Below are 25,629 nucleotides of genomic sequence, written 5' to 3' on the forward strand. Positions count from 1 at the left end.
GAGTGTAGAAAGCCAGATTCCAGCAAGAAAAAGTTTGAGCATGTGGATTATAAGCAAAAATACTTTGAGCTGCTCAAACAAAAGGAAAAGGGCTTTCATTATATAAGAAAATGACTGGGCAGCAGATGGTCTGGATGAAGATGAAGATGTCAGCTATGTCAATCTAGCCCTAATGGCCAAGTCTGATGAAACAGAAACAAGTTCTTCAAGTAATCAGGTAATAACTACAAACCTTACACATTTATCTAAAGCTGAGTGTAATGATGCTATAAATGACATGTCTACAGAGTTATATCATTTGCGTGTTACACTTAAGTCTCTTACTAAAGAAAATGCTAAAATCAAAGAAAATAATTTGTTTTTGAGTGAGAGAAACAATGTGCTAGAGTCTCAGTTCATTGATTTTGAAAAATTAAGAATTGGGTGTAAGATTGCCAAGGAGGAATTAATTGAGTCCTTGAAGAAAGAAGAAATTTTGAAGAAGCAGCTCGAGCGTGAACATGAGGTGATTAAGGCATGGAAAACATCTAGAGATGTCCATGCTCAAATCACCAAAGTTCAAGGAATCGAGTCCTTCTGTGATGCAGCCTGGAAAAAGAACAAGGAGAAACTAGAACCAAATTTGGTGGATGGAGTGCTAACAGATATAGACTCGACGGATGATGAGGATCATCCGACGGATAACAAAAAGGGTTATCCGTCGACTGATGAAATTCTCATCCGTCGGCTGTAAGCAAGCCTATCAGTAAAGCCAAACTTGTTAAGTTGAATGAAAAGTATGGATCTGTTTCCATGAACTTTGTTTCAGGAGAATCGAGTCAAGTTCATAAAGGGAAAAAGGCTAATGTTGGTCACATGAATGTCAAACAGTTAAGTGACAGACTTAAAAAGATTGAGGTGAAAACAGAGGATAAAAAGAAAAATAATAGAAATGGTAAAGTAGGGATTAACAAACACAATAACTACACATATGATAAATATGCTCCCAGAAAAATTTGTGTCAAGTGTGGTAGTGTAAATCATTTGTCTGTTAATTGAAAATCTGTCATGCCTACTTCCATGTCTATACCACCTCACTTTCCTAACATGAATGCCATGCCTCCCATGCCTATGTCTACACAGAATATGAATGCACGATTTGCTAATATGCCATTTGTACCTAATCCTTATTATGCTGCATTTAGTAGGCCACAAATGTCATTTAGCATGCCTTACTGGAATAACATGTTCAATAATAGCATGTCATTCCCTGTTGATTATAATATGCATGATAATTCTGTTACAATGAATGGTTTCAAAGGCCCAACTCAAATGACTAAGGATGAATATGATATCCTCAAGTCAAATGAGGTAAAGCCTAAGAAACAGAAAAAGAAAGCTAACAAGGAAGGACCCAAAGAAATTTTGGTACCAAAATCAACTTGAGCAGGGTAGAATCACCGGTCATGTGTCTTGAACAACCACTATCCAAGTACCAAAGATTCTTTCTGTATCCCTGCACACATCAAAATCAAGGTTAGAAGAATCAGGAGTGACAATGGAACTGAGTTCAAGAATTCAGTCATGAGAGCTTTCTGTGAGGAAAATGGGATTTTGCATGAGTATTCAGCAGCAAGAACTTCATAACAGAATGGAGTAGTGGAAAGGAAGAACAGATGACTTATTGAAGCTGCAAGGATAATGTTTGAAGAATCTAAACTGCCAACATATTTCTGGGCTGAAGCTGTAAATACTGCATGCCACACTCAGAATATTTCCCTGGTTAATCAAGCAAGATGCATGACTCCCTATCAATTGTTCAAGAACAAGAAGGCAACTCTAAATTTTCTTCATATCTTTGGCGGCAAATGCTATATTCTGAGAAATCAAACTGATCAAAATGGGAAGTTTGATGCTAAAGTAGATGAAGGATTTTTTGTTGGATATGCTGTTGGTAAAGCATATAGAGTCTACAATTTAAGAACCAACATTGTTGTGGAATCAATACATGTTGTGTTTGATGATAAAAAGATTGAAGGACTTTAAGATGAAGATTACCATGAGAGCCTCAAATTCGACAATGTGGAGATGGTTAGTGATGAAAGTGATGATGAAAGTGATCAAGAAACAGTATCAAAGGATAATGCAGAAAAATATACTACCAATGAAGCACAAAACTCAACATCTGTCGAGTTACATAATGCTTCATCCGTCGGGAGGCAATCTGCGTTATCCGTCGGGAGACAACCAGCTTCATCCGTCGGTACTCAAAATTCACCATCCGTCGGGTTATCAAAAGGAGCAGGATGTCAGGATAGATCACCTATAGAAAGTTCCCCTTTCTCAAATCAAAGATCCACAAACTCAGGGGGAGTTTCTAACAATCAAAACTCAATCACACATCAAGACAACAATGAGGCCTCTTCATCTAGAGCTAATCTACCTCAACAAAGAAAATGGACAAAAGATCACCCCTTTGAGCTCATAATTGGTGATGTTTCTTCTAGAGTTCAAACCAGGAGAGCAACTCAAGAAGAATGTCTATACAGCAACTTTCTTTCCAAGGAAGAACCAAAGAAGGTAGAAGAAGCTTTGTTTGATCCTGATTAGATTTTAGCTATGCAGGAGGAGCTAAATCAATTTGAAAGGAATAATGTATGGAAGCTGGTGCCCAGGCCTAAAGGAAAGAATCCAATAGACACCAAATGGGTATTCAGAAACAAGATGGATGAAAATGGCATAATAGTCAGGTACAAAGCTAGATTGGTTGCTAAGGGCTATTGTCAACAAGAAGGAATAGATTTTGATGAAACATTTACTCCTGTTGCAAGACTTGAAGCCATCAGAATCTTCTTAGCCTATGCAGCCCATGCCAATTTCAAGGTCTATCAAATGGATGTCAAAAGTGCCTTTCTGAATGGAGATTTGGAGGAGGAAGTCTATGTCAGTCAACCTCCTGGTTCTGAAGATCCAAATTTTCCATAACATGTCTATTATCTTTTGAAAGCACTTTATGGATTGAAGCAAGCACCTAGATCCTGGTATGACACAATTTCAAAGTTCCTTTTGGAAAATCATTTCACAAGAGGTACTGTAGATAAAACTTTATTCTTTTGAAATGTTAATGGCTCTAGTATACTTGTTCAAATTATGTAGATGATATTATTTTTGGCTCTACAGATGAGAAACTTTGCAAAAAGTTTGCCAAATTGATGCAAAGTAAGTATGAAATGAGTATGATAGGAGAACTAACTTACTTTCTTGGTTTGCAAGTTAAGCAAGTTAGTGATGGAATATTAATTAGTCAAACTAAATATATTTTTGATCTTTTAAAGAAGTTTGATCTAATGGATTGCACATCTGCAAAAACTCCCATGGCTATTGCAACTAAGCTTGAATTAAACACTACTGAAAAGTCTGTGGATATTTCAAGTTATAGGGGCATGGTTGGCTCACTTCTGTACTTAACAGCTAGTAGGCCAGATATAATGTTTGCTACATGTTTATGTGCTAGATTTCAGGCTGATCCTAGAGAATCTCACTTAATAGCTATTAAGAGAATTTTCAGATATCTCAAGGGAACACCAAAATTTGACATTTGGTACCCTAGAGATTCTGGTTTTGATCTAACTGGTTATTCTGATGCAGATTATGCAGTTTGTAGAATTGATAGAAAAATTACAACAGGAACCTGTCAATTTCTAGGAAACAAGCTTGTGTCCTGGTTCAGTAAAAAGCAAAATTTAGTTTCTACTTCTACAGCTGAAGCTGAATATATTGTTGCTGGCAGTTGCTGTGCAGAGATTTTATGAATGAAAAATCAATTGCTAGACTATGGTTTGCAAGTTGAGAGGATTCCTATTTTCTGTGATAACACAAGTGCAATTGCCATCACTGAAAATCCAGTACAACATTCAAGGACAAAGCACATAGATATCAAGTACCACTTCATAAGGGAACATGTAATGAATGGTACTGTGGAACTACATTTTGTTCCAAGTGAGGAGCAGCTTACAGATATCTTTACCAAGCCACTGGATGAATCCACCTTTTCAAGGTTGGTAAGTGAGTTAGGTATGCTTAATTATTCTTAAATCTATATGAGATAATTTGCAAGTTGAAATGCAGCCATAAATTTAATTGATTTTTCAGTCTTGGATGAAATTTTGGCTAAGTCAAAATTTACATCTCGGCGGATGATCCTTATCCATCGAGTTTGATCATCCGTCGGCATACTATTTGCTAATAAAAATCAATTATTTTTCTGGAATATTTTATGTCTCGACGGATAACAGTCTATCCTCATCCGTCGAATTGTCTTAATCTCAGCCGTTAATTCCCTAAACATTATCCATCGAGTATACTTACAGTTTGTAAGCATAATACGACGGATAATGGGTAGAATTTTTACAGTTTATTTTTAAACGGCTATTTTAGGCAATTTTAATTGGTTACTTTATTTTACTTTATTATTTTTAGCAGTTATTTTTGAGATAGTATAATAGCTTATTTCATTTCAATTGCTTTTCTTTTATCATTCTCAAATTAACTGCTTCAATTTTTTTCTCTTTCAAAGCACTTACTCTTTCTCTTCAAGCTCTCATTCTCTAACAATGGCGCCCGTTGTCAAGATTATGTCTCAAACTGGGTTTATTTATGAGAAGAACAATTTCACTGCACTAGTAAACAAGGGTATTCAGCAATCTGGTGACTTTTACAAGATGATGGACTTTGTGAAGAGTTGCAAGCTTAGCTATGCCATGCTGGAATCACCCACAATCTTTTGTAAAGTTGTTGAAGAGATGTGGACCACTGTTACATACAACTCAACAGATAAGACAATCACACTCACCATCAAAGGTAAGGAATTCTGTATCAATAGTGATGTTATAAAAGCATGTTTCAAGATTCCTGATAACACTGTGACCTCGCCACACACTGACACTGATATAATCAATATGTTTAATTCCATGAACTATGCTCTTTCTACTTCTAAGTTAAGTGACATTAGGAGATTGGGTCTTAGGAAGGAATGGAGTTTTATGTGTGATATAGTGACAAAGGTATTTCAGGTAAAGTCAGTAATTTTAATTCAGTCAATATCTCCATGCTTAACATGCTCTACATGCTAGTTACAGATAAGTTCTATAATTTCAGTGACCTTGTTTTGTTTGAGTTGGGTTTCAAACTAGGAGAGTTAAATAAGAGAGGTAAGAATGTGTATTATGCTAGATTCTTTATGATGTTAGCTAACCATCTCTCTGAGGGTATTGTGCTTGAGAACCCTAACAACAAATTAGATTATTGGGTTCAGGAGAGAAGGCTCATTGCAGGTTTGAACAGGGCCAATCATCACAAGGAGGTGCCACTGTTCTATTTCCTTGTAATGGAAGCACCTCAGGTAAGTGAGGTAAGTTCATCTATCCCTACTACTACTCCAACCTCACTAATTTCTTTGAGTTCTAGTGTGGTTATGGCAACTGTGTCAATGACCCAACAGTTGCCTACCCAAGTTACCAAACCTGTAAATATTTCAAAACCCAAATCAAAGAAAGCCCCCTCTGGTATCTCTCAAAAGATGCCAGTTGCAAAATCCACCAAAACCAAAGAGGGGAGTGTGAAGGTGGGTAAGACAGGTGAGGGAAGGGGTAATCATAAAAGAAACCCTAAGGATAAGGATGGAGAGTTGAGTGGTTCCCAGCCTAGCCACACTGCAGTTTCCCAATAAACTGCAGTGCTTAAAAATGATAAAGGCTCATTTCTAGCTGCATCCTCCCAAAAGGATGTAGTTATTGAACAAAGCTCTCAACCAAGAGCACAGGCCAAGAGGGTTAGGGACACAAGCTCACCCCAAACTTATGCCAGAAAGAAGAAATCTAAAATCCTTGGGGATGCACATGGTACACACACTATGCAAACTGGTGCTAAAGACACATTCACTGCGCCTTCACAAAGTCAGTTTGATGTGACTTCATTAAATGTGAAGTCACAACCAAAATCTCTAGTAATAGAAGCACCTCAAACACCAAACTCACCCACAAACTCACTGGATGTGGATATGATAAACACATCAATTCCTGATTCCCCTTTCTTAAATTTGTTGGGGAAGCCAAAATCTAGTACAAGTGAGCATCATCTTTTAGATGATTTGTTGGCTCACTTGCCCATTCTTTCAGGAATTGTTGAATCATCTGTGCCCAAATATCTTCAATCTGCACAGAGTCCACAATAGTTTCCATTCCTAGTTCATTCATTTCTATTCTCTCGATGGATATTGCTCATTCGTCGAGTAGTGATTTTATCCCGACGGATAAGCTTAACAGCAGTTATCCGTCGGATAGCAAAACCACTCACCCGATGGATATCACTCATCCGTCGAGTATCTCTGCACAGCTTCAAACTTCATTTATTTCAAGTGCAGAAGAATTAGTGGTTGTACAGTCACTATTAGGATTGAGAGAGAAGAGTGTTTTGAGTGAGAGTCTGGGTTGCGCCCAGGAAAAAGGAGAGGAAATGAGTGAAATTATGCAATCCATTTCTTCACGATTGGCAAAAGAAAGTGAGAGGAGTCCCACCTTAGAAGGTGAAGGTGAGGGTATGAGGGTGGGGAGCCAGGGTGAGACCCTAATGCAACAAAAGAGAGAAAATGAGAGAAATGCAGGTACTAGAGCTATAAGGATGGATGTCATTGCTAGTGAGTCAATGAATGTCCAGGATACAGACAGGGAGGGACTATCTCAGCAATCTAAAGCTTTTATAGATTCCACCTCCCTTGATGCTGAGGCATTTACTCACCCTGTTCCAGCTTATCAACTTCTAGCTGAACAGGGCAATGACAATGCAGAAAGGATGCTCAATCTGGTGCATACCACACGGTCTATGATAAGAACTAAAGATGCCATCACAGCTTTGCCCTCTACAGCCGGTGATGTGGATTATGAGACTGGTGGCTCAGCTGATTTCTTTGGTGATGAAAGTGGGGATAGTGAAGATGAATCAATGGACATAGGGGGAGAAGTAGGTTCCAGTTCAAGATCAGGTATTCCATCATGGGCATTTTCAAAGCACTATGATGAGCACTACTTCAAGACAACCCTGATCCAACTAATCAATCAGACAAATACTGCTCTTCAAACCACTTCAAATGCCAGCACCAAGAAACTCCTTCAGGCACATCTAGCCTCTCTGCAACTTCAACAAATTCAAGGCTTCCAACATGCTAGGGATGTAAACACCATCAAGGGTGATATTGAGGAGATGAAGAAGGCCATTTCAGACAAGATGGATTCTAAGCTTTCAGAAGCTACAATGCTTGACATCAAGAGGCAATTAAGAAAAAATTCTAATCTTGCAACCAAGATAGATGCCTTGGATACAAGAATGTCATCCATGGAAGCATCTTTAACAGCCATTCATCTTCATCAAGCCCAACAAACAGATTTACTTCAAAAACTGGTGGCTGCTCAAACCCCCTCATCTACTCAACTTGATGATAACAAAAAGGGGGAGAAAGGACCAAGTGAGGGGGAGAAACTTCAAATTCAAATCAGTAAAGTAATTGTGCCTTCAATTACTATCTCAAAGCCACTAGTTACAGACAGTATAGATCTGATAAATACAGCAGCAGCCAACATTAGAGCAGCTGAAATGAAGCAGTTGAAGCCAATCAACTGGGAGAAGATTGATGAGAATATACAAAAGAAGTTTGGACTAGTCAAGGAGCCAGTAAAGTCAGCCATCCATCACTCTCAAGTCAAGCAAATTTCTGTAAATGAGATGAGCATAAACTATCTGAAAAGGGGACAGTCATCCTGCATCAAATCTCCAAAGGGTGAAATAATTCTAAAACCAAGGGTGAATTATCCAAAATTATCATTGAAGAACCCTTTGGATACTGTGTATGAGACACCTAAGCCTGATGAAAAGAAGCTTTTGTCAAGGTCAATTGTTTTCTACAAAGATCCAGCTGATTCAGCTTTGAAAAAGAGAATTGCTAAAGTTTTCAGAAATGGGAAAGAAATTTGTGTAGTGGCTGGACACCCTCAATTTGCTAAAGCAAAGAGAGAAGAAAAGGCTAGATTGAAGCAGGAAAAGAAGCAAGTTGCTCTAAATGCTAAAAAGGCTAAACAAAAGAAAGAGCAAATTGCTATCTTGGCCAAGCTACATGCTGTAAATTCATCACAACAAATTCCTGCTCAGCCATCTGAAATCATTGAATCTCAAGATCCAAACAAGCAAGTTGAACAACAGAAGAAATCTCCAAGAATCAAGGAATTGGCTAAAAGAACCAAAAGGAAACTGGACATTATTGATAAGGAATTGGAGAATCAGTTTCTCAAGGAATCCACTACAACTACAACTCAAGCATCAAAACCCTCTGTGGTATTTGAAGATATGAAGATAGTGGATCCTTACAGGAACATTCATGGTGAACCTATTGTGCCTAAGGATGAGCCAATAGAATGGGAGAACATACCAATTCCTGACTTCAATCTGCCAATCCTTAACAAGCCAAAGAGAACAAAGTCAAGAGCAGTCAAGAAAGTGAAGTTATCACCTATCAAATCCAAATCTCTAGTCAAAGCTCAATCTAAAGTCAACAAAGGAGATTATATGTACTTGTGTGACATCAAGGAATTTTCTGATCTAAACCTCTATCTAGATGAACTAAATGAAGTGAGAGGAATTGATGCATACAGAAACCTACTGAAAGGTTAGTGTTCAAGTACAAGGGAGGAAAGGTGATTCAGTGGCCACTTCACAGGATCTTTCATGAAAGCCAGGCTGTACTGATTAAGGTTTATTCATCTTTCAAGAAGAACTTTGGGTTCAATGTAACTGCAAGAAGATTGGTACTGAAGAAGATTGAAGAACTAAGGAGTGTTAGAGCTAAAGATGCACTCCCAAAGACTCTAATCATCCCTTACACAGAGAGAATAGTGCATCTAAGGCCCTACTGGATGATGGAGTTCATGGATGACAAAGGAGTGAGAAGATTTTTCAGATTAGAAGACCAATTGAGCATCTCTAGCTATGAGACTCTCTTGGAAATGCAAGAAAAGCTAAATCTCTCAGAATTTGATGAACTGGAATTCCACAGGCAGCTCCAAAATCAGATTGAAGAAAACAACAGAAAGCTTGGAAAGAGATCCAGACCTACAAAGAACTAGATAAATCTGCTCAGGCTAGAGGAGCATCTTGAAAATGACTGTGAGCAAAACTTTGTACATTTTGTAAATTTGAAGCACTTTTCAGTATTATCTACTTTCTTTTAAAGTTATATTTTTAGGGTGTTTTGTTATCATCAAGTATCTCTTAATTTATGGCTACAATTCCAGTAGACATAAATTAGGGGAGATTGTTGTGTATATGTAGTACACTTGATGATTTCATGAACAAAACACCTTGGTAGATTTTACTTAGTAAAAATGTAGCACTCGACGGATAAGGATTATAGTCCCTACGGATAACTCATTTTAGTCCCGACGAATGATGACTTATTATCCATCGAGTAAGTAGCTTATGTAACAATAAGTCTGTAGTACATTTCTGCATACACATTGTTTAGAATCTGTAGTAGTACCTAAGTCATGTTGACTGTAACTAGATATGCAGAATAGGTTGATTAATTATACATAGATGATGTCTTGTAATTCTGCATAAATGAAATGAAGTCAAGTGCCTGATTGTTACCCGACGGATAAACAACAATGAATTCGACGGATGATCAACAACTCGACGGATGATCATTAACTCGACGGATGATCATAAACCGGACGGATAAAGAATTCAAATATCTGTTGACAGTGACAACACAGTCACATGCGTCAAGTGTATGCAAATGGAATGTGGTAGCCTATTCAACTGGGTTTTCGAGAACAAAGAAGCATTGTCATTTCCATGTTATTATGAAGATATTCAAAGATGTTGGAATAGAGTAATGAATTAGCAATGTATTAGACTTGATAGTTTTTGTTTTATTATCTTGTCTTATTGCTTTGTAATCTTTGTGATATATAAACCAAGAAGCAACAAATAGAATAGTAACAAAAGGAACTAAGCAACCAAGAGAGAAATATTTGTAAGCTGTATTCTTAGTATTTCTCTCATTCTTATTTGTTATCATTTTGTAAGCACCTGTCAGCTTTTTGCATACAGAGTTCTCTCGATATATATTATATATCTCTGGTGGAATCATTCAAATCCGCCAGAAAGTTTTTAAAGACTCTTGTTTTTAATTACTTGTGTTTTGATTTCTGTTAATTAATTCACATTTATATATATTTGAGTTAGAATATTTTTATTCAAGAAAAAGTTTCAAAAAATTCATTCAACCCCCCTTCTGTAATTCTTGTTACATTGTTAAGGGACTAACATTTTCCCAAGATACCTGCAGAAGAAGCGCGAGGTGGTTAGTCTGACACAACTAATGATCTCGATTAAGATAGTTACTGCAGCCCAATTGATAACGGTATTGCTTGGTCCTGCTCCATCGGATAATAGTTGTCCACTCATGGTATGTTTGGCTGTGCTTGTGAGTGATGGCACCCTTGGTAGCTTGGTCCTCAGTTCTGGAAGTAAACATATTCAGCAGGACTCAGCAGGTTAGGATAGATTTAAAACTCATAGAAGGACACTGAAGCCCCAAAATATGTATTAAAGTACCTGTTTGAGCCTGTGTAGCTCCCGGCGCTGCTCGCTTGGCTGGCGGGGGGTGCATTGGCAAAGAAGATTCAACCCTGACTTCTGCAACAGTTTCAACAACGATGAATAGCTTCAATTTATTTTATTAGTTCCTAATAATGTATCAACATGTTGTTGGCCACTACCTCAGGCAACAAGTTGCAAAAGTCCATGGGTAAATAGAACCCACCACTATTTTGTACATGATTTAAAAGTGATAATGTTGCTGGCAATTTAAGTTATGAGGTTTAAAAGCACTCATGGTTTGTGGATAAGTATCAGATACTTTGAGCAGTTTAATTACCTTATTTTAATTAGTTAGTCAGAGAAATTAAGATGTAAGATGAGAGAGCGGAGGCTGAGAAGCAAGGGGTCGCTAAATATGCATGACTTGTTTCCTTTTATGCGTCTCATATATATTCCTCCATTTTTAATCACCTCTAACAGATAATTGACAGGATGTCAGATATTATTACTTTTGCCTCAAGTAGTGCTGTCACATTTAAATTTTCCTTAGCACTATTTACAATTGATTCTTGTCATGCTTATACCATTGGAGTTTAACCTATTAATTTAAATGATATCTTGACTATGCATTTTACTTGAACAACGACCAGAGCCTAGATATAGTGATTGTAAATTATGAGTTGTCTGATATTATTAGCTGTCAATACACTTATCAAGTTACTTTTGATCCTGGCAGGTACTAAATATGAATTCTATGCTAACACTAATTAGGAAGTAGCCTAGTTATATCAGAAAAGGGTGCCAATTTGGTATTGTATTTGAAGAGTGTCACTCAAAAACTGATGTAGAATGTTCTTTTGTTCATTATAAGTTGTTAGTGTTTAAAATTCTCCTACCTTCAAGCTTAAATTTGGCTATATGGGATAGTATATGACATTAAATAATTGCATCAATGTTCTATTCCCAGTCAAAAGGAAGCTAAGAAGATTATGGCAAGCATAAGCAGCTTAAATGATCAGCAAGAATGCCATAGTGGCCACAAGATACTAAGTTTTACAGAAGTATAATTGTTAAGGTGATTTCAGAAGTTCCAGTTACTGCTGCTAAAAGCTAACTGATAACCTAATTTAAATGAGTAACTTAGTGTGTAGGTTAATGCCTAATGAATAAAGTAAAGGCAATACCATATGATGGCGCAAGTTCAGTGCCATGGTGTGGAACCAAAAGCTGGGAGGTATGTTGCAAGGACATCCATATAATTTGCATTGCTGAGAAGTAATGCAATCCCTGATCAGTGTGCACCTTCCTATTGAGTATAAGAATCTTTCTCCTTATCCTTGCTTATTTGGCAATACTTCTTTTCAGCAAAGTAGTGTGAATGCTCTGACTATGGGAGTCTGCTATCAGCTGGCGCCTGAGGCGAATCTTCAGAAACCTTTCATGACGCGCAATGGAAGACAACCAACGCCGGAAAATATCACCTAAAGGGCGAGAATCATTGTTAGGTGGAAGAAATGTCTCCATTGGCTCTACCTATCTTATTTACTACCTAGAGATGCAAATACTATGCTAACAATTCTTCCTGGGCTGGAACAGAGAAACTGATAAGAAGCAGACAAACAGGTTTCAGTTACTCAAAATTCTAGATGTTTTAAATTCTTACATAATATCCTATATGTGAGCAGATAAATTATAATCCCATTTATAAAAAAATATAACATTTCTAAATCATGAGTAATCAGATTTAAATAACATTTTTTTTGTTTATTATTGCATGTAATTAGCCAAGCTATCATGATATAAACTGTGGCACATAATTTATTAGAATATACATAATTCATTAGCATGCTATTTTTAATATTTAACCTTAATTTTAAAAAAGTGGTTGTATTTTTTTCATATTTTATAAAGGTAAAAGGATAACCAGCATCCATTTTTAAGTTTATTTTTTACTTTAATATTTTACCTAAAATATAATTTTTTATTAGATCATAGATAATCTGATTTTTATATATTAACTTGATTCTAATGTATGGAAGCCTTGATTAATAAAAATTTAAGGCCTTTTTAGTGTTGTATATAAGCCATACCATCCTGACATGAAATATGTTTTATAATTTTATCCGAAAATACATTTCAACGTATGAAATAAGGATTACAACAAATAAAATGTATTTTAAAATACAAATTAGATAAAAATGTAATATGAGCTAAATTATCAATTTAGTCTATAATTTAAATGAAAATACTATTATATATATATATATTTAAAGTTTAATTATAATCACATTAATTGTTATTAAATTTATATTTAAAATAATTTATTTAATTACAGATTTCTTCTGATTGAATTTAGGGAGTGATTATACATGGGATAATTAGCACGTCCTATAGGACCTATACAAGCACACTCCCTCTATTTATAATTTCAGGACTATATAAATACACAACACACAAGCACATTGGCCACTGGATGTACAATTGTGACAAAGTGAGATTAAAAAGAGTGATAATATTTAAACATCCCAAAGACATAAAGGGGGAAGAGAATGGAGAGAGATGGTGAAATGAAGCTATAAAAATTTAGGAGGACTTGTGTTTTATTGAACCAGTCAAAGATGTAGTACAAACAAAACCGGAGCAGAGGCTAAAGAACTGCCACTGAAGATAATTTTTCATTTTTAAAGAGGTCAATGGCCATTGGTGAAGGTGTTCTTGATCCGTAGTTCCTTAAAGAAGGAGCAGCCCAAGGAGTGCGAGCTTGCATGTAGGATTTAGCCACATCCACAAGTGAGAGCTTGTTGACCTGGGCAAATTGCATCAAGGCATCAACTTTAAATGCTTCTCACAAACCAAATTGTCACCAGAATAATAATGACAGTAAAAATACACATATAAGAAATGTGGAGTCTACTTGACAACAATACTAACAGGCACACACATATACATATCAACCAGCAACAAGATACTGCAAACATTCCAAGGAAGCTGCTTCTTGTTATATAGCAATTGTAGCTTCAGAGTTACCGACATGCTGCATTGGGACATAGCCAAAATCAGAGTTCATTATTAGATGAAACCTGGAACCTGAGCCTGTTTTCTTTTCTTCAAACCAATATTTTGCTCCTATGGCCGCTTTACCGCATTGATCAGGAGCATCTGCAATATAAAAGATGTGAGAATATCTGGGAACAATATTTTGGAAATATGTTATATACTTTGTTGTTTATATTCTCACAAGTCCAAGAATCAATACGATCAGCATAACTTCTGTTGGGTGCCTCCATTAAACTAGCACCATGTCCCTCTTCCATAGCAGACTTAATAATCTCTATTAGTTTGTCAGGCTCACCTTTGATCAAAGATTTTAAAAGTACAATAATTTGATTAATCATTAAAATATCAGAAAGCTGCCAATGACATAAGGGCAGTATTGGGAATATGCCAGACCAGAGATCTTTAGTATAAGGTGCAAGAGGAATGGTGCAAATGAAATCAATTCATGTATATAGATGTGCACCCTTTAGCTAATTTTATTGCCTAGCAAATCTGAGCCCAACTAAGACAGCGCACAGTTTTATATCCTCGAAGTTTTAAGTGGAAGCTTGGATGAGCGGAGAGGTGTAATAGCTAAATGCTAATAAGCCACCATATTAGTCACATTCATTTATTTCACCTAACCTTCTCTCCAAGGCTTGGTGTGCTCTCTCAAACCTCAGCCTAGGATACATAGATTCAAGGAAATTCACATTTAGACCTTTTCATTTCTTACATTTATTATTGCGAACAATAAGGCCAGCCCCTTATGGAAACACATACTACATTACGCCAAAATGCCATATGATTGCATAAAAATTCATGTGTGCAAAAGAATAACCGGCAACCAATCATGTGCCTATAAAGAAAACGAACAACTGATTTCTGGAAAAATTATTTTTTTGAGTCCTGAATGCTACTGCCAACCAAAACACATTGGATATGGATTAAAGTGAATGCAAGGCTAAAAAATATCATAATATTAAAAATTTAATGCTAATAAATTTGCCAATCCTGATAAATTGCCAGTTTGAGAACACATGAAAGGTGGTGTTCAATAAGTTTACAGGGGTTGATAGCTTCACAAGTTCAGTATATATAGAAATATCATAGTAAGGGAAGTAGCCACTCACAATTTACAATCACGATGGGAAGTAAAGAAAGAATTAGAACAATGCTTTCTAAAGAACTATGAGAACGCTGAAATAAGGGTAAAGATGCTTAAAAGTCCTACCACAACCAGAGGATGAAGCTGTGCACACTTATTTGTAACATGGTAGTATGGATTACATTAATAAGAAAGTTTAGAAAAGGTTAGCAAGGTATGTCTTAATGAGATAAATGTAAGGAAGGCGACAAGTTCAGGAACAAACACTCAGAATATATAATATACAGAAACTGCTAAATATTAAACAACATTATAAATCTGCTACAAAAAGAGCAGAAAGACCTAGAACTATACTGTATGCATCATTTTGTAGCAGAAGGGGAATAAATGATAAGGGGCGAAAATATTCAATTTAAATAGGCCAACATAATTTCCAAGGAAGTACTAAAATTCGAAAACAAATAAAAATATCACAAGCAAACTAGTCTTTATCATTGAATTAGTGGAGCATTAAAAGGTTCAATCGATCACAAAGCTAAAACAAAGAGGTGCGGGCAGCTATTAATTGGAAAAGGAAAAGCAGTATTTTTAAAATGTTAGTTCCTCGCAGCAAGCATAGTGGGACCTGGGCTAAGGGGAGCCATTGTTGCCTTCCTCGAAAGCTTCAGAAGCTTCAATAACAATGGACAACTTCCTCTGACGTTCACTGCCACTGATTGGTGTAGAGCTAGTGGAAGAGCCCTCAAGATTAGAAGAAGCCTGCAACATATGACAGTTAGAAACACTGGAAGTTGTTGGAACTGCATATAATTGTGGTTTAAGTAAGAAGGTAATGACATATAATGGGATGACGACTGACCTGTGCTTGACATAAGCATCTTCCAGCTCTTCAATTGGTGTGAAAACCGTTGATACACCATAGTCTTGCAGGCCTTCAATCAGATTATACTTGTTCAATTTCAGCTTGTACACAAATTCCTTGCCCACAAGGGCTTGCAGCTCCAGGGGTATAGAAGTATCTCCTTCTGGCATTTTATTAATCAGTTTCTTGGCTGAGACGTCAAGTAATCGTTCGGCGGTAGAGTTGAGTAAAACAACAGTTGTAGTTACGGTGTGATCCTCTACCTGAAGATTAATACAAAACCTGAAAGGGAGAGGAGGGCCACGCACTTAGCACTATAAAAAAATATCTGCCATCTAAGTCTAAGATTGTAGTATTTGGATGCACAAATGCATAAATGAATTCTTAGGTCTATATTTAAGGTCTTTATATTAAAAGGAAGAGTGAGATAAAATATTGGTTAAATATTTAATTTCTTAACACTAAAAATGTGGTGCAATTAAGAACCCATGGAATGCGTAAATTATTGACACAACATAAACAAAATAAATAAGCTGTCAAACCTCATGCTAACATGGCCAGAGGTAACTCAATTGGTTTCTTACAATTATTGCAGATATAGACCCCATCCTGGAGAGTTCCCCTCTTCATGCATGACTTGCACGATATATAATACCATCCAAAGCGATTGTTGATAGCAGTTATGGTGGCCTTTAAGGTCACTACTTCAACCTGTCACAATTTAGGGTTAAAAAACTCTTGTAAGAACATGGTACATCTCATTCTAATTAATGCAGACTGATGTTAGATTGTTTGGCACATACTTGTAGTTCACCAGCACATGTAGCCCCGACCAGGGATTCAACAGTCATCCGATTAATGAACATTGCCTCTTCAGGGGGTAGCTTGGCAGAACTGTGCCCTTCGATAGTCACGACTTTTGGGGGCAAGGCTGATAACCTCTCCCTTATGAAAGAGACATGATCAACTTTTGGGTTCACATAAATTTTGCTAGCGCTTGTTGTAGAAAAGGTTAGAGCACCTGCGCATCTTAATAAGGCTTTACAACTGCTCTATAACTATTGAGAAATTTAACACAAAATGCAAAAAAAACTTTTTTTGGCGAGCTGACCATGCATTTTTACTACTTAGGAACAGAGTTCTTACGCTGATAGGTCTTGACTGTGACAGAGGAGACCACAATAACATACAGCGCATTATCCCCAGTATATAATGCGGGATCAAACTGCTTGCCCAGTTTACCCCACAGGGTGACAGAGCTAGTATAATAGTAAGGAGTTAAACATGTCAGGATGATTAATTAAAAATAATAAAATTTGTGATTTGCAAGCGCTACTTACTAATCTGTGAAAATTCTAATATCCCTTTATTTGAATTCAGCTCCGACAACTTCAACCTCACCATAACCGCAAAAGCACCCCACAATGTCTGCAATAAGAAAAAGGTATTAATTACAGTATGGTTTGTGTATCAGCAACATGGGTATTTCAATAAAATGGGTTACAATGAAGCCAATGCAGAATTTTATTGGAATATTCCTTATCTTTGCATTTTGAAAAAAGAAATCTAAGTTTCAGCTTAAATATTTAAATAAAGTATGATGATCTAATTTAAATTTTAAAAATACAAACTTCAAAACTAAATACATTTAAATAGACCCTATATTGAAATAGTTTCATATTTTTCGAACTTTAGCACAACTCTATATCCTGTTAGGATGCTTTCAATATAACATAAGAACTAAAGTACAGGTAGCATATCATGAGCTACACTAAGCTACATTTAAGCTACCAAATAGTGTAGGGACTAAATCTGATATAATGCTCCTTCATAGTTTTAATGGTCTAGTTTGAATATAATTTTTTTGTTATGAAGTCAGGGATCCAAATTACAAAATTATTTGACAATTTACATGCTTACTCATTTTTGTGTCATATTAACATCAGTATGGTTATATTTTAAATTTGGTAACCTAATAAAATGAATATACCAAGCACTTAAAAATGACTTTTCTATTATGGCCTCTAGCAACTCTTTGTTCCATCACAACTATTATATACTATAATAAAGCTTACTGAACAACCTTTTTTTAAATTGAAGACCAGTGTGATGTCTCCTTGTCCTTTGCAAGGTAGCACTGAGGAGTGATTAATTTAGTGAACAGGGCAGTGAGTAGTGTACAGGAAACTCATATTTTTGTTAGATAAAGATTTCTTGCTTAGTATTTTTTACCTTCCTTTATTTTAATTACGTTTTGGGGTGCGGAGGGGGAGGGGTTAAAGAAGGGGCTACGAACATCTATAAATAATTAATTTTGGACCGAATGATTTTTTAAAAAACCAGTAGCGTAAATAACGCATAGACCTTTCAATCTTTGACTATTCAGGCTAAAGAACATATATCAATTATATCAAGCAGTAACTCATTATCAACATTCAAGATTTGTTTAAGCTGTGTGCTTTAGTTAAACAAATTCTAACCGATACAAGAGGAACAAAGAGAAAAGAGGAGACTATATGGAGCGTAAAATTATAGTGCATACAATAATTTACAGATAACCAATTACCTCAAATCAATTTAAAAGTGATCGAGGGTAACTATAACAGCCATGGGATTTTTAAGCTATTCACAATGAAGAGGGAATGGCAGGAGGAAAAGTGCACAGAGGAAATAAGTCACAGGGCCGGATGATTTTTTAAAAAACCAGTAGCGTAAATAACACATAGCCCTTCCAATCTTTGACTATTCAGGCTAAAAAACATATATCAAATATATCAAGCATTAACTCATTATCAACATTCAAGATTTGTTTAAGTCTTTGACTATTCAGGCTAAAAAACATATATCAAATATATCAAGCATTAACTCATTATCAACATTCAAGATTTGTTTAAGCTGTGTGCTTTAGTTAAACAAATTCTAACCGATACAAGAGGAACAAAGAGGAAGGAGGAGACTATATGGAGCATAAAACTATAGTGCAGATAATAATTTACAGATAACCAATTACCTCAAATCAATTTAAAAGTGGTTGAGGGTAACTATAACAACCATGGGATTTTTAAGCTATTCATAATGAAGAGGGAATGGACAGGAGGATAAGTGTATTGAGGAAATAAGTCACGGGAGCAGCCAACTTAAGACTATGCAAACATAACCATATATCAAGTACTAATTTGTTTCCATTATCCGGGCATTGTTTAAGCTGCATGTTATAATCAATTAAATTTTAAATAATAAAACGGTACAATTGGAAGAGAGAATGCCACAAGGACTGAGTATTAATCCGGCCTTGAAAATACTTTTTGGAACATTATTTTTAAGAAATAAAGTTAAGCATGAGTGGAAGCAACCATAACACTATGAGCTGGGCGAGATAATGAGAATAGAGATGTAAGGAGGCCAAACCAATTTAAGTTACTAAACAGAAAGGGAGGACATATAGTACACGACTGAATGCAATTATATCATAATGATCATTTGTTCATATCTGCAATCAACTGCTCACCAATTATTATCGACTAACATACTCAGATTCCCTCCAATTTTGTTTAGCTTAAACTTAATTTTTACATGACATGATAGGGCTGATTTTGCATAAAGTCTCATGAGGACACCCAAGCCATTTTAATCCAAGGACAATATAGGGGTAAAACTACAAGTTATAGGACCATAACTTTTATCATTATTATACAGTTGAAGAGCAGGAGAATTTAATTACCCGAAAGAGTGGACATGTCACCAGCACGGTCTTGAAGTTTTGGTAAATCAACAAATTGAAAACCGTATTTTGGGAGGCGCGTAGGGCCCTCAGTTAGCTGTATAACCTCGGTCGTGGGCAAGAAAAGTAGTTTTTTATTGCTAGCTAGTGGCCTGTATTGGGAGGTATTCACCCCAAGTTTGACATTTTTGAGGTTGCAGACTATGCCCTCGCTAACACGGTGCCTGAAGCGAGTCAGCAAATGCTTACGGATAGAAGCATGAATAAGATTCTCCTGGAATTGACAGGAAACCTTATGTTACAAACAAAAGACCTAAAGTAGCAGAGGCCATTACAGGGCAACCAAAGAACAAATACCTTTTCATCAACCAGGATGATATCCACGCTAAGCAAGCTGTTGTCCTTTGTGTTGACAGCGTCCCATAGCCTACAAATGCGGACCCTAATCAACCATAACCCTCAATATCGGAAAGATAAGTAAACTCCATAACTACATGTTTACAACAAAGCTTAACGGTACCAGTTTTGAAAAGTGTATAACTACATCAGTTTATTACAAAGAAAAATATCACCACCAAGACGATACACCATAAGACCGTACCTAATCTAACTTACCCATGACTTGAACAAACAGAAATAACAACAAACGATGCAAGTTTAGAGAAAAGCTTGAACCAACAGAAATTACTACAAATGATATAAGTTTAGACCATAGCTAAACATGATGATTTAAAGACGGGTTTGAGACTCTACTATAATTTGTATCCGAATGTAGTATATTTCTAAATCAAAAACCACTGTTTCACAAAAGGCCTGTGTGAAATTAACTTTCTGTATACAACGTAATTATAGTAATATTATCTTCCAAACATATGAATAAAGGCGAGAGCAAGAAGCACACAATCAAATCTTTACATAACTGAATCCATTTCAACAAAACAATTTAGTTCTCTAGTACTACACACACTTTCACGCTAATATATTCTAATGTCTCTTCTCAGAATATAATCCGAAATTCAAAATTAGGGTGAACAATATAACTATAGAAGGAATAAATAAGAAGATATATATTGGTTGCCGGGGATACGGAGAGTTGTAACCGGCAATGGATTTAAAGGCTCTTAATTGCCTTTAATATGGTGGAAGGGAGGTTCAAAAGTTCATCCATTTGTAATCAAAGACCAAAGCATAGATAGATTTATAGATTTTTTTTAAATGCAGAAATTGAAGAAATTAGGAAATGAGAAAAGTAGGGTTCAGGATCGGCCACGACAATCACGTCGTGTTCTTCCTATATATATAAACTAGTTAAAAACTAAAAACTGAAATGGATTCAAGTATATAAATTTATAAGTATATAATTACTAAAAATATGTTTAACTATCTTTATATTAATATTATATATATATATATAATTAGGGATAATAATAACAATGCATCATTAATCATTATTATTTCTTGAATTGTAGGCTCAAATTAGGGATACCAATATATATTTATTTTCCTAGAATATTTTTTAAGTTACCAAATTATGGAACAATCTTGTAGCTCTAGATGAATAATTATATGAGTAACTTGAATTATTGAATAACTTACAAAAATTATAAATGTGTAGGTTTAGAGGCGGAACTATATAATAAAGAAAGTTTGGAAATTTTATATAAATTATATGGAAAATATTGCTTTATCGATACGAGGTTGTATGAGTAGTTTTGGAAATATACCGACGTGAAAGATGTTATTCAAAATTATTTATTATTTATTGATAAGATGCTCGTGAAATTGTTCAAGCACTTTTTTTTAGCAATATGTTCTCAATTTTTAACTGCATGCTTGAAATGAATTTAGAATATAAGAGTTTCGGCCTTGAGTTAACTTTAAATTCTAAGTGGTTATTTTAGGCAAAGCAAGTTTAATATTTTGCATTTATTTTTCTTTGCCTTGACATTTGTGAAGGACACGCCAATAAGGACTCTGTGTCGAACGAAAATCATCAACTTCAAATGTCAGTATCATGCGTTGTAATATAAGGATTTATCGAATAAATTTTTAATAAGATGTGCTTTGTAAACTTAATAATCCTCATATAGGAGTTTATTTGTGTATATAATGCGTTAATTATACTCACTGAATGCAAATTCTGGTCACTTTTTATTGTTCATTGGTAGAAAATAGATTAAAAATTACATGATAAATCAGCTCAATGACAGGTAACCATAAAAAAGGTGGTCCAATAAAATGATCAATTTATTCCAAACCTTGTGATTCTATGTAACAGACTACTTGCAAAGGTAATAATATATACACATTACAATTATTGGATCACAAAAGTCGGTTTAGAGAATGAAAGTAATTGATGTACTTGCCCCGCAACTCTATTTTATTATATTATATTATTGTAGACAACACAAGATTAAGGATCGATTAAGAGTAAAAATCATATATTATTTAGGGAACAAAGTGAAACACAAATCAAGACAACAATTTTGTAGCTACATATCGAGCTTATATACCAGCTTCCAGCTCTTAAAATCAAAATCAAAAGAATTCTAGTGAGTCGCAAGAATCAAGCTTTTGCCTGGAAAAAATATAATTTTAAGAAGATTGGCCTACAGAAAACAAAGTATACTCAATGAAAATCAGAAAAATAAACTAACTTATTAGCTTACTATTGGCCTCCTGCAACCTGCTTGTAAATATATACATGTGTACAACTAACTCGTAATTCAAAGATTCAAATTAATAAAAAGCACTACGACATGAAATGCAAAAAACAACATTAAGAAATTATATATACAAACCTAATAACATGTGTGGAAGAGGTATGGCAAAATGAGACATCCTTTGCTTATTTATATACAGGTGAGCAAGAGTAGGAGATCAAGAGTTGGGAGTTATATATAATTAATCATCTGACCTTTTGAATTCTTTGAAATTATTATTAGCTGGACCGTTCATTCATTATATAATTTATTTACAAGCCATTTATAAAATGACAAATGCCCTTCAAAAATTAAGAAAAATAGAATGATGAGTTTGAAGCACCCCACGTCATATTCCCAAATGTCATGTGAGATTTTCCTTTATATAAATATATAGATATATAGACTCATACCTTATACTTGGTTGACTGTGCTCTTAAAATCTATACTCATTTCGTAAACAAGAAATCACATTAGGTTTGAGAGATGGGTATTAAGTATCATATTAAATTTTGTTATTTCTTCATTTTTATTTATAAAGTTAAATATATTGTTAAAATAATTATTTAAATATTTTGTTATTTAATCTTAAATAAGTTGTGTTTATTTTTATTTATCACTAATTAGTAATATTTTATTTGTTTTAAAATTATGAATTAATATTGAAGTTTCAAAATTTAATTTTTTTAAACATTTATATCTACTTTTTTTTTGTATGTTGTATAACAACTTAAATTCGAGATATACAATATATAAAAATTTGATTCGATCAATGAATCAAAAATATTTTAATTTAATAAATTTATTACGGAACCGAATAATGATTGATCAACTCCAACTTAACCCGATTTTTTTGTTTCCAAACCCGTACGGTCTTGTGAATCAAACCACCCCGATGTGTTACTTGTAGCGAAGGTTTACATTAAAAATTTGGATAAATGTAAAATAATAATAATGGTCATTGTTGTGGGTGCACATATCGAAAATCGAAACTAGATTATTTAGTATTATTTGATTTGATATTTATTGGTAAATCGGAATTAATTGCAAGCAAAATTGGATAGATATTAATAATTTAATTGTATTTAATTTATTAACTTTATTTATAATAAAAAAATATCATTACAAAATAATTCATAACAATGAATCAAAATTTTAAAGTTGGTTAAATATAATTTTAGGATAAATCAAGAATTTATAAGGATTTTTGGAATAATCAAATATTTTTAGTCGCTTGCCATTAGATTATACTAGCTTAAAACCCGCACGTTTTTTTTTATATTACATAATTTAAAAAAAATACTTGAATTCAATTTTTAATTTTGTTAATTTAAACTTTAAATGATATAACTTCATGATAATTATACAAGTAAACAAATATGTTCATAACTTTTTAGAACATTTTTTTTCGTAGGTAACCCGCACGTGAACCAAGAATCATAAATTTTTCTCCCGTGAAATTCGAACATTTGACCAAAAGGATAGTTATCCCCTCTTTAACCAAGTGAGCCAACTCGGCTTTTTAGAACATTTAAACTTATTTAAAGTGATAATATTGGTAAAGGGTAAATATTATGATATGAAATTATTATTTTATTAAGGGTGATAGTATTATTATTTTATCTTAGCCCGAGTTACGTTATATATCAACCAAAACTTAAGAATTATATTTAATTTGTTTAAATTAAATTTAGGCCGAAATAACAAATTATAATGATATAGAACTCGATATAGATTAAAATTCAAATTGGTAGACAATGTTGAATTTAATATAAATTATAGTGATATAGAATTCGATATAAAATAAAACTGAAATTGGTAAAGTAATAGAGGAAGTTGACTTTAATATCAATTAGAATTAGAATTGATCTGCACAATAACTAGAATTAAAACAATTAAAACTCTGAAATTTAATATTATATTATTTTTAATATTATATTATTTTTGAATTTAATTTAAAGTGAAATTTTTAAACTCAAAAATTTATTTATTAGAAATTTTTGATAATATGATCTGATAATTATTTAAATATGTATGTGTATATAATTTAGTGAATTTTTTTTTAAAAAAAACATTATCGATTGAAAGATTTAGTTTTGTTGAAATTCAATGGCGTGTTTACAAAAAATAATTATTATTATTTTATTAAGGGTGATAGTATTATTATTTTATCTTAACCCGAGTCACGTTATATATCAACCAAATCTTAAGAATTATATTTAATTTGTTTAAATTAAATTTAGGCCGAAGTAACAAATTATAATGATATAGAACTCGATATAAATTAAAATTCAAATTGGTAGATAAAGTTGAATTTAATATAAATTATAGTGATATAGAATTCGATATAAAATAGAACTGAAATTGGTAAAGTAATAGAGGAAGTTGACTTCAATATCAATTAGAATTAGAATTGATCCACACAATAACTAGAATTAAAACAATTAAAACTCTGAAATTTAATATTATATTATTTTTAATATTATATTATTTTTGAATTTAATTTGAAGTGAAATTTTTAAACTCTGAAATTTATTTATTAGAAATTTTTGATAATATGATCTGATAATTATTTAAATATGTATGTGTATATAATTTAGTGAAATTTTTAAAAAAACATCATCGATTGAAAGATTTAGTTTTGTTAAAATTTATATGCGTTTTTACAAAAAATAATTATGTTTTAATCAAAATATAAATTTTAGCTCATATCAATATTAAATAAATTATCTTTATTTTGGTATACCGAACAAATCTAACTAATTATATTCAAATTTATTTTGGTTTAATTTGTTTAAACCCAGATTAATGATAAAAAGTTTATCTATCAATAATTAAAAATTTACATTAACCTGCACCCCTTAGTTTGTGTTGGGAATAAAAATTGAGCCCCAAAAAAAATCACCTAGGGATGCAACAAAACTTGTCACGTGCAGGTTTATAACAAAAGGATTTGATTTGGTATTTAGCAAAAAAAAAAATTATGTTAACCCAAATAAAAATACATATTATTTTAGTTAGTTGGTAGAGGTATTTTCTTATTTTAATTTTGATTTATCATAAATTAATTGTATAATTTTTTTAGCCCGAATGAATAACATATATTAATTTGTTTTAGTAATTATACCAAGGAATCATCTCAATTATCATTTTTTAAAATTGATTTGGATATTATAGAATTTGGAAAAATCACGTAACTATATAAACCCAAACATTTTACACACAAATCTGTAATCAAACTTTAAATATTTCGGCTATTTGGATCGGATCCCAATTTCTCTACATTCTCAAGCCTGCATTATACGTTAGACTTTAATTTTATTCTAACACTGATGAATAATATTTTATTTTAAACCCGGATCAATATTATACTTTCATTTTAACTTAGATAAATAATATATATGATTTTATTTTAATTGATGAAATTATATTTTAAATTTAATTTGACAAATATATTTGATTTTAATTTTGTTAGAGATGCAGGTGAGTGAATCTCTTATCACCAATTATTTGATGTTTATTACAATCAAACTTGAACTTAAGATTATGCAAAAAAACGTGAACCAAAGAT

The 25,629-nt window shown here is 33.6% G+C and overlaps 1 protein-coding gene and 1 long non-coding RNA gene across 4 annotated transcripts; both read right to left on the minus strand.

Annotated features, from left to right (window-relative positions):
- Window positions 1-10,387: 10,387 nt before the first annotated feature.
- LOC141724362 (uncharacterized) lies at window positions 10,388-12,323 on the minus strand. Its single transcript, XR_012576616.1, has 3 exons — window positions 11,814-12,323; window positions 10,645-10,725; window positions 10,388-10,550 (listed from the first exon to the last, which is right to left on the minus strand). It is a non-coding gene; the product is annotated as an uncharacterized LOC141724362 (long non-coding RNA).
- Window positions 12,324-13,046: 723 nt separating this feature from the next.
- On the minus strand, window positions 13,047-20,636 carry LOC141724093 (uncharacterized). 3 transcript variants are annotated; one of them, XM_074526081.1, is made up of 10 exons: window positions 19,714-20,636; window positions 19,357-19,630; window positions 16,976-17,063; window positions 16,782-16,894; window positions 16,439-16,656; window positions 16,220-16,346; window positions 15,633-15,917; window positions 15,399-15,532; window positions 13,561-13,788; window positions 13,047-13,435 (listed from the first exon to the last, which is right to left on the minus strand). In XM_074526081.1, exons 7-9 carry the CDS (start codon window positions 15,803-15,805, stop codon window positions 13,628-13,630), a joined length of 468 nt encoding a protein of 155 aa, XP_074382182.1. In that variant the 5' UTR covers window positions 15,806-15,917; window positions 16,220-16,346; window positions 16,439-16,656; window positions 16,782-16,894; window positions 16,976-17,063; window positions 19,357-19,630; window positions 19,714-20,636; the 3' UTR covers window positions 13,047-13,435; window positions 13,561-13,627. The 3 variants fall into 3 exon arrangements, with proteins under 3 accessions (XP_074382182.1, XP_074382181.1, XP_074382180.1); XM_074526080.1 differs by having other exon boundaries at window positions 13,571-13,788; window positions 16,178-16,346; XM_074526079.1 differs by having other exon boundaries at window positions 16,178-16,346.
- Between the last annotated feature and the right edge of the window lie 4,993 nt (window positions 20,637-25,629).

This window comes from Apium graveolens, chromosome 5 (assembly GCF_009905375.1).
Source record: "Apium graveolens cultivar Ventura chromosome 5, ASM990537v1, whole genome shotgun sequence".
Taxonomy (NCBI): domain Eukaryota; kingdom Viridiplantae; phylum Streptophyta; class Magnoliopsida; order Apiales; family Apiaceae; genus Apium; species Apium graveolens.